This window comes from Anoplopoma fimbria, unplaced genomic scaffold (assembly GCF_027596085.1).
Source record: "Anoplopoma fimbria isolate UVic2021 breed Golden Eagle Sablefish unplaced genomic scaffold, Afim_UVic_2022 Un_contig_12712_pilon_pilon, whole genome shotgun sequence".
Taxonomy (NCBI): domain Eukaryota; kingdom Metazoa; phylum Chordata; class Actinopteri; order Perciformes; family Anoplopomatidae; genus Anoplopoma; species Anoplopoma fimbria.
Window position 1 is genome coordinate 1 of NW_026552645.1, and position 8,795 is coordinate 8,795.

The 8,795-nt window shown below is 39.2% G+C and overlaps 1 protein-coding gene, 1 long non-coding RNA gene and 1 pseudogene across 2 annotated transcripts; 2 read left to right on the forward strand and 1 right to left on the reverse strand.

Annotated features, from left to right (window-relative positions):
• Positions 1 to 1,731: 1,731 nt before the first annotated feature.
• LOC129116114 (39S ribosomal protein L49, mitochondrial-like) lies at positions 1,732 to 2,972 on the reverse strand (annotated as a pseudogene).
• Positions 2,973 to 3,667: 695 nt separating this feature from the next.
• Positions 3,668 to 7,277, forward strand: LOC129116115 (uncharacterized). The gene is made up of 3 exons (XR_008533425.1): positions 3,668 to 3,989; positions 4,061 to 4,153; positions 7,172 to 7,277. It is a non-coding gene; the product is annotated as an uncharacterized LOC129116115 (long non-coding RNA).
• A 186-nt stretch (positions 7,278 to 7,463) lies between these two features.
• On the forward strand, positions 7,464 to 8,667 carry LOC129116116 (tumor necrosis factor receptor superfamily member 14-like; the record flags this gene model as incomplete). Its single annotated transcript, XM_054627171.1, has 4 exons — positions 7,464 to 7,626; positions 7,985 to 8,069; positions 8,211 to 8,350; positions 8,488 to 8,667. Coding segments are annotated over 4 exons (414 nt in total), but the record flags the coding sequence as incomplete, so codon positions are not given.
• Between the last annotated feature and the right edge of the window lie 128 nt (positions 8,668 to 8,795).

Below are 8,795 nucleotides of genomic sequence, written 5' to 3' on the forward strand. Positions count from 1 at the left end.
ACAGAAACCTCTTCCAGTTTCTTTACTTTATACATCATACACCCTGATCATAGCTGGGACACTAGTGTGCATGAGAAATCCCTCAATGATAAATAATACAGTCTGATAACTGATGGATGTTCACTGGATGTTGGGTTCCTGTGTAATTAATCTAACCTTTGTCTGTTTCTCTAAGGAACCAGCAGAACAGACACAGTGTGTGAAAGCTGTCCGGCCGGCTATTTTTCACTTGATGGTGTGAATTGTACAGTTTGGACTCTGTAAGTATTTGTCTGTTAAAGGAGGGTTTGTTCTGCCCTGTGGCACAAAATGACCACTATATTTATTCATGCATATCTGGTTTTTTTTTTTTTGTTTTATTGCTTCAAATATTTATTTGAAGCCATTAATATTAATGGTTATTTTTTTTGTTTATGGGTAATTGAGTTGAATGGCTTAACATTTCATCATCGAAGGACCAAATTCTTCCCCTCTATAGGAGATAGAAAATGACCAACCCCCATGTCTTATTTCATTTAGTCACAATACACAAGTAACTTTCAGATCTTTTTTCAAAGCGTGCCTTTTAATGTTGGTTTGTTTTTAACATGTGAATATGCCCACTTTGTACTTTTTACATTATGACATTTTAAAAAAAGCACTAAAGCTGTCTTTCATTTCTCTTTTATGACAGTTGCTCCAAAACCCAACCAAAGATCAAAGAAGGAAGCAGGATCAGGGATGTTGTCTGTGGAACTGCTTCAAGACAGCAGTACTCCTATATAGCTGTAATATTACCATTATTAACACTTGGGATCAAAGGTTAGGGCTTGTTTTGCTGCTTTAAGTGCAGTGAGTACCGGTAGGTGTCTCTTGTTGATAATAGGTAAATAAACTAACATTCCTCCTAAACCTTACTTGTAACCGACAGACCAGCAGGATTAATTGAGTTGAACGTTATACATTCCAGTGTGAAAAAAACTTTAACTGACAACCATTTTACATTTTGATGTGTTCAGGCTCTGTTCAGTGAAAATGAGTCTTGGACGACGGTAATTTATGAGGTTATCATGATATGTTCACATAGCATCGGCGGCCAAAAAAACATGAGCGAGGATCTAAAAGTTATATTTTCTCTTTTGTGTTGATCCGATCTGTGATCTGATCAGTGACTTTTGTGATCTGTAGCCTCGACTACTAATCAATATTAATGTTTACATTGAAATACTGAATACATTTAATTGTCTTAAACTTAAATTGTATTGAAATTGTGAAGTGCCATTTATTGTTTTCATCTTTCATTTTGCGATTATCGTTTAGGGCTGCAGAATGGATAAAACTAAATGACATTATATAAAGTGTAGTGTAGCGTATGTGCATTTTAATCCCAGTCTCCTTCATGCAGACACCTGGCCAGTCCTGTTGCTTCAATGCTACACGGGATTCAGAAGAAATGTAGCACGCAGCCTTACTTTAAACCTGTCTCACGCGTGTGCACAACTCATCTGTGCGAGTCATCATGTTTTAAATATTAAGGTCTTAGTGAAGACGTGTGTGTCTGTGAAGTAGTGAGCGTCAACTGGAATAATGAGAGGTTTCTCCGTTTTTGTGTTGAGAGAAAAACTAGTTCTCTTCAGGAGTTCAAGGAAACAACAGATGAATGATTGATGCACAAATCAGTCTGTGGGTGAAGTGTTCATTTAATTAAACACATTGGCCTTCATAAAAAAAAAAATAATAAAAAAAAGAAATCTAAACAGCTTTTGACAAAAGGTGAAACAAAGCTGGTGTCTTTTGCAAACCAAGACATATTTCCCTGCTTCTCTGTCTGGTTTAACAGAGTATTAATAGCAAACACAACAAATGAAGTAGGCAATGCCCTTATATGTAATGTTACAGTCATTACAACAAGTATGTTTAACAACCCATGATCCCAGAACTTCAACATCTCTCTGGTGTCTGAGGAGAGTTACATTTAGTAGCAGTAGTGAAAAGCTGTGGAAATGACTTTAAATGTGCTGTAGGACAATGTTTCAGGTGCAGAACCCAAAGAGTCACGAGTGCTCCTCTCCGTCTCCACCTGGACAGCTGTGTGTCCCCCTTGAACGGTGACGATGCCATGGTCCTGGAAGCTCAGCGCCGCCTAACCCCGCAGTCAGAAGCCCTTGCTGGCCAACCACTCCTTCAGCTCACTGTCGACGTGACCTTTGACCTTCAAGGTCATGGTGACCTCGTTGACCTGTGTGGGAGCTCCTTCCCCATCACCTCCTTCAGATATTGCTTCACGTCCTTCTCCAGAGCCCAGATGTCCCCCTCCACTTTACGCACGAGCGTTGTCCTGCGGCTGCCGTGGGTCACATCGGCGTAAACCGGGATGTTGTGCATGCGGGAGCGGCGGATCATGTAGGGCAGAGGAGGCGGTGCATCTGCCGGAGGGGTCCAGCCAGACGGGGAGGGACCGGCGTGCTGCGGCGGAGCAGGGACCCGAGACGGCGGGATGAGCCGCTCTACGAACTTGTATTCCTCCGTAGATTCTGACGTCACCCTCGTTGCTTCTTGTGGAGCAGCGTTACAAACAAACCTGAACCCAGCAGCCGCGGCGGGAGGTCCGGGTGTCGGGTGTGAAGGCTGAGAGCTCGCAGCGCCCTGCGGAGCACAGAGGACTGAGCGGCGAAGCGGGCCGCCATCTTGTGTAGCAGGCGAATTCTAGTTCACCTTCTTCTTCTACGGTCAGCTTTACGGCAGGCTGGATGTCTTGCACCACATTGCCTCCTACTGGTTCTATTTCAAATTTTCCCATGAATTCAACGACTGTGTTTCAGTGACTGGTTATCGGTGGAAATAAACAGGCTCTCACTTTGTGCCCAGGTTTGAGAACATAAATGTTACATGGTCGGAGTCCAACGCTTGACTGGCCTCAAACCAACCTCCACTTCAAAAACACAGTAAAGCCAGCCTCACGTTGTAGTGCTGTTCGTGTATACACCAGACATTACGGTAAGAATGATTTGAGCACAATACACAAGCGAACGTGAGTCAGTCAGTAAACCTCTCAATGATAGATTATTTAATTTAAATATTAAAAACTAAAATCAATGAAACTACATGATTACAAAACTCAAATATATTAAAAAAAATAGTACATTTCCAACGACCATTATGACTTTAAAATGAAAGTATACTACATCAAATTCAGCAACTTCAAGGTTACACTTAGTGACTAGTTTCAAAAGCAAAGCCCTATGAGATCTAATTCATAGACTAACCTCAAATCAAATTCTTGAGGCAATTTCTCTCAAATTTTACATTACATTTAAAAGGAAATGGTCTATTGTTACAAACTAATCTCGCTTCAGATTAATAGTAGGCCACCTCAGTGTCACTCGGAGAATATCAGGACAATGTGATGTAAAATTTCAGAATAAAATACCTTTAAAATCCCAATCCTAATTTCCATCAAATTTCAGATTCGATTTTAAAATGTATGGTTTATAGTTACAAACTAATTTCACCTCAGACTGATAGCAAACAACATCAGAGTGTCACTGTCACGTTGTGCAATGATGAAGGTTATTTATTTAGTATCTGTAAATAAAGATATTTATTGAGAAAGCTTAATTCCAACATGATGTCAACATGTTTTCAGTCGGAGAACTGGAATGAGTGAAGTCCATAGATTAACGATGTGAAACATCAGAAAACCTTTTAAAAGGAGAGAACGATTATCCCTGATGGACATCCATATAACCCAAACTCAGTCTATAAACGACTGGTAGTTTATACATGTACCCAACCGGAAGTACACGAGTCTCTTTTCAACGCCTGCTCGCATTTTCTAGATGTGACGCAGTTCATCTCGAGTGAACCTACTGCTAAACTAAGCTAAGCTAAGCTAACTAAAGCTATTTGTTTGCTTTGACTATCTCCAGAAAATGGCACTATTGTCGCCAGAACGTAACGAGACGCTGTTCTAGAATGTGTTATCATGTTTCCGACGCTGACTGTCTTTGGTGAGTATCTTACAGCAGCCTTCAACCCTCACAAACACGGAAATAAAGTAACGTAACGTTTTGTTCAATAGGCGTTGTCGCCATGTTCATGACTCCAGGACTCTGCTGTTCACCAAAAGAATATCAGACAAGGGATGGGCAATGTTGTCCGATGTGCCACGAAGGTAATTCTGAGTATAGGCCTGTGATGTTTGTGAATATGTACTACTGTGAAGAAGTGAAAACAAAAGTCACCTCATTAAAACACAAATGGATCAATACATTAATAAATGAAACGAAATGAATACCACATGAAACATATTACATTTAACGAATAATACTGCATGCAAATTGCATTCCAAGATATCTTCTATTAAAGGGCTTTACATTTTAAATTCTACATCAGAATGTCCAGATATTCTCTGAGCTACACTCTGACATTGTATTGTAATTAATCTGAAGTGAAATTAGTTTGTAACTATTTATTTTTAAATATAATCTAAAATACGAGGGAAGTTTGCTCATGAATGAGATTTTAAAGAGCTTTAATTCTGAAATTCTACATCTGAATGTCCCACTTTCTTTCTGAGTGGTCTGCTATTAATCTGAAGTGAAATTAGTCTAATCTGATATTATTTCCTTTTAAATCTAGTCTTGTATTACAGGTAAATAGGCTCATGAATAGGATTGTATAGGGCTTTAATTTTGAAATCTTACATCAGAATGACCCGATATAGATTACATTACATTTACATTAGTCATTTAGCAGACGCTTTTATCCAAAGCGACTTACAGGAAGTGTATTCAACATACAGTGGGTACGGAAAGTATTCAGACCCCTTTAAATTTTTCACTCTTTGTTTCATTGCAGCCATTTGCTAAAATCGAAAAAGTTCATTTTTTTTCGCATTAATGTACACTCAGCAACCCATCTTGACAGAAAAAAAACAGAAAAAAAACAGAAATGTAGAAATTTTTGCAAATTTATTAAAAAAGAAAAACTGAAATATCACATGGTCATAAGTATTCAGACCCTTTGCTCAGTATTGAGTAGAAGCAGTGGCCTTTGAGCTAGTACAGCCATGAGTCTTCTTGGGAATGATGCAACAAGTTTCTCACACCTGGATTTGGGGATTGGGGCTTTATGGCAGAGTGGCCCGACGGAAGCCTCTCCTCAGTGCAAGACATATGAAAGCCCGCATAGAGTTTGCCAAAAAACACATGGAGGACTCCCAAACTATGAGAAATAAGATTCTCTGGTCTGATGAGACCAAGATTGAACTTTTTGGTGTTAATTCTAAGCGGTATGTGTGGAGAAAACCAGGCACTGCTCATCACCTGCCCAATACAATCCCAACAGTGAAACATGGTGGTGGCAGCATCATGCTATGGGGGTGTTTTTCAGCTGCAGGGACAGGACGACTGGTTGCAATTGAAGGAAAGATGAATGCGGCCAAGTACAGAGATATCCTGGAAGAAAACCTCCTCCAGAGTGCTCAGGACCTCAGACTGGGCCGAAGGTTCACCTTCCAACAAGACAATGACCCGAAGCACACAGCTAAAATAACAAAGGAGTGGCTTCGGAACAAGTCTGTGACCATTCTTGACTGGCCCAGCCAGAGCCCTGACCTAAACCCAATTGAGCATCTCTGGAGAGACCTGAAAATGGCTGTCCACCAACGTTCACCATCCAACCTGACAGAACTGGAGAGGATCTGCAAGGAAGAATGGCAGAGGATCCCCAAATCCAGGTGTGAGAAACTTGTTGCATCATTCCCAAGAAGACTCATGGCTGTACTAGCTCAAAAGGGTGCTTCTACTCAATACTGAGCAAAGGGTCTGAATACTTATGACCATGTGATATTTCAGTTTTTCTTTTTTAATAAATTTGCAAAAATTTCTACATTTCTGTTTTTTTCTGTCAAGATGGGTTGCTGAGTGTACATTAATGCGGAAAAAAAATGAACTTTTTCGATTTTAGCAAATGGCTGCAATGAAACAAAGAGTGAAAAATTTAAAGGGGTCTGAATACTTTCCGTACCCACTGTAGGTATTCAAGAGAACTACTAGTCACCAGAAGTCACAAGTGCATCTCCTTTCTTAAACAAGCATCTTAAAGCATAAACCAGAGCAAAAGTATAGTGCAGAGGCAAATTACTACGAAAACAATAATTGCAACAGACTAATACGAATATAATAAGTGCTACAAACTATTACGAATAGGATAAGTGCAGTAAACGAATACGAATTCAATAAGTGCAGCGAACTGATACGAATACAGTAAGTGCTACGAGGAAGGCTCAGGGTAGTACTTCTTGAAGAGGTGAGTATAGGAAGAGGTACCTTACGAATTGTTCTGCTATCATTATTAAGTGATATTAGTTCGTGACATGGGATGAACTCTGAAAGTCATGAAGGATATAAGAATGTCCTGATATTCTCTATGTGGTCTGTTTCAATGCCTTATTTTGCTTATTTTGTCACAAATTTGCCTCAGAGGGCTTTACAAATTGGAATAACTCCCCAAAATAAAAAAGGAAGCTGGCTACAGTCCAGGGGAAACTGATTTAACAATGAATACAATCAAATTAGTTTTTTGTGAAAAATATAGACAATATATTCTCAATATTATGTTGTTACTGGTAAGTTTCTTTATACGTTCGCTAACATTTAATGTCTTTGCTTTAAGACTAATCCCACTCGTTAAAGACAAGACACTTTTCATTACTAGTCAAAGTTAATTTGAGACAGCCCTTTTTAATGTTTTCTACGTTGTGTGAGGAGAGCCAGTATCTGGCATCGGCATTACACAGGTTTTTGTTCTCAGAGCCTTCATACAGAGAGTCATCAGCAGAGGCAAACACCAGGCTCTGTAATACCACCACACACACACACACACACACACACACACACAAACACACACACAAATGTAACAGTGTTTGAGAACACACTTTACTACACATCAAAATAACATATAAAAAATTGAACACACACACACAGTGGAAGAGAGCAAGAGTCTATACATTATTCATTTCTTTAGTTTAAAGTCTGATCAAAATAATGTATATAAAAAATTGAAAACACAGAACAGATATTTGCAAATTAAATGTATTATAATGTACTAGGTGTTTGAGAATAATGGTTATTTCCCATCATGCCTTGATGCTAAATGAGTGTTGAATGTGTGTTTTTGTCTTAAACAGGTACAGTTGTTCGAAGAGACTGCACTCTTCAGACAGGGAAATGGTGCAGCCCCTGTGTGAACGGGACATTTATGAACAAACCCAATGGCCTGAATAAATGTTACAACTGCACCCCCTGTGACCAATATGACCATAAAGAACTGATTAATGTTGTCTTTCACTCTAGTCAACAACCTCCATAATGTAACTGCAAAATGACATGCTTTTAAATGTAACCTTTTGTTATTGCAATTACTTAAATGTCTTTCATATTTGTTTAATAATAATATCATGTCTATCATTCTGTTGGCTTTTAGGTAACGGCCTCTTTGCCAAACAGGGCTGCACAGCAGCAACAGACACAGTCTGTCATGTTGTAAATGGATATTTCTGCAAGGCCTTCACGGATGAGTCAGGATGTAGTTCTGCAGAAAAACATACGCAGTGTGAACCCGGTCACAGGATAAAAGCACCTGGTAAGAAAATCTCCAGTCTGACATTGAGTACGTTTACATGCACACTTCTGTCCTAACAGTAACACAACACATGGTGTAGCTGGTTATTCAGCTCCATGTAAACACGGTGCTTTTAGCATGCAGACCATCATTACATCGAGTATCACCATATGTTCTACTACGATATGGAGGATCAGCTGCAGTAAACAGAAACCTCTTCCAGTTTCTTTACTTTATACATCATACACCCTGATCATAGCTGGGATACTAGTGTGCATGAGAAATCCCTCAATGATAACACACAGTCTGATAACTGATGGATGTTCACTGGATGTTGGGTTCCTGTGTAATTAATCTAACCTTTGTCTGTTTCTCTAAGGAACCAGCAGAACGGACACAGTGTGTGAAAGCTGTCCGTCCGGCTATTTTTCACTTGATGGTGTGAATTGTACAGTTTGGACTCTGTAAGTATTTGTCTGTTAAAGGAGGGTTTGTTCTGCCCTGTGGCACAAAATGGCCACTATATTTATTCATGCATATCTGTTTTTTTTGTGATGAGTAGTTGAGTTTAATGGCTTCAAATATTTATTTCTCTTTTCTGACAGTTGCTTACAAACCCAAATAAAGACCAAAGAAGGAAACATGACCAGTGATGTCGTCTGTGAAGATGCTTCAAGACACCATTACTTTCGTTTAGCTGCATTAATACTATTCACATTAACGGTTGCTGGGTTTGGGATCAAAGGTTTGTGCTTGTTCTGCATCCCTCATTTGACTGGTTTATATTTTTCATAATTTCCTCTCATTTGTTTCTGTTCATCGCCTTCAATTGGAGGTCGCTAATGGTTTTTAGCTGATACGTTTCTTTTCTTTGTATTTCAGGCGGACTGTCATCAAAAAAAACATGAGGTATGTCGGCCCCATATGTTAATGTTGTTTACAACATGTAGATGTCTCAAACAGGCTGCACCATTTTATTCAAAACGTTTTAACATCTTATTTAATGTGTCTTCTTTTTCTTCACCAATGTTTCAATAATTTATTTCTATTTGTCACGTGAAATCTCTCCAGTGGAATTCAATCTAGTACATCATTCACAATAAAACACAGCCTCTTTTTTCCCCCCCAGCGTCCTTGGACATCTGACAGCATGGCTCCATCCTGTTTTTATATCCGGTCCTATCCTCACT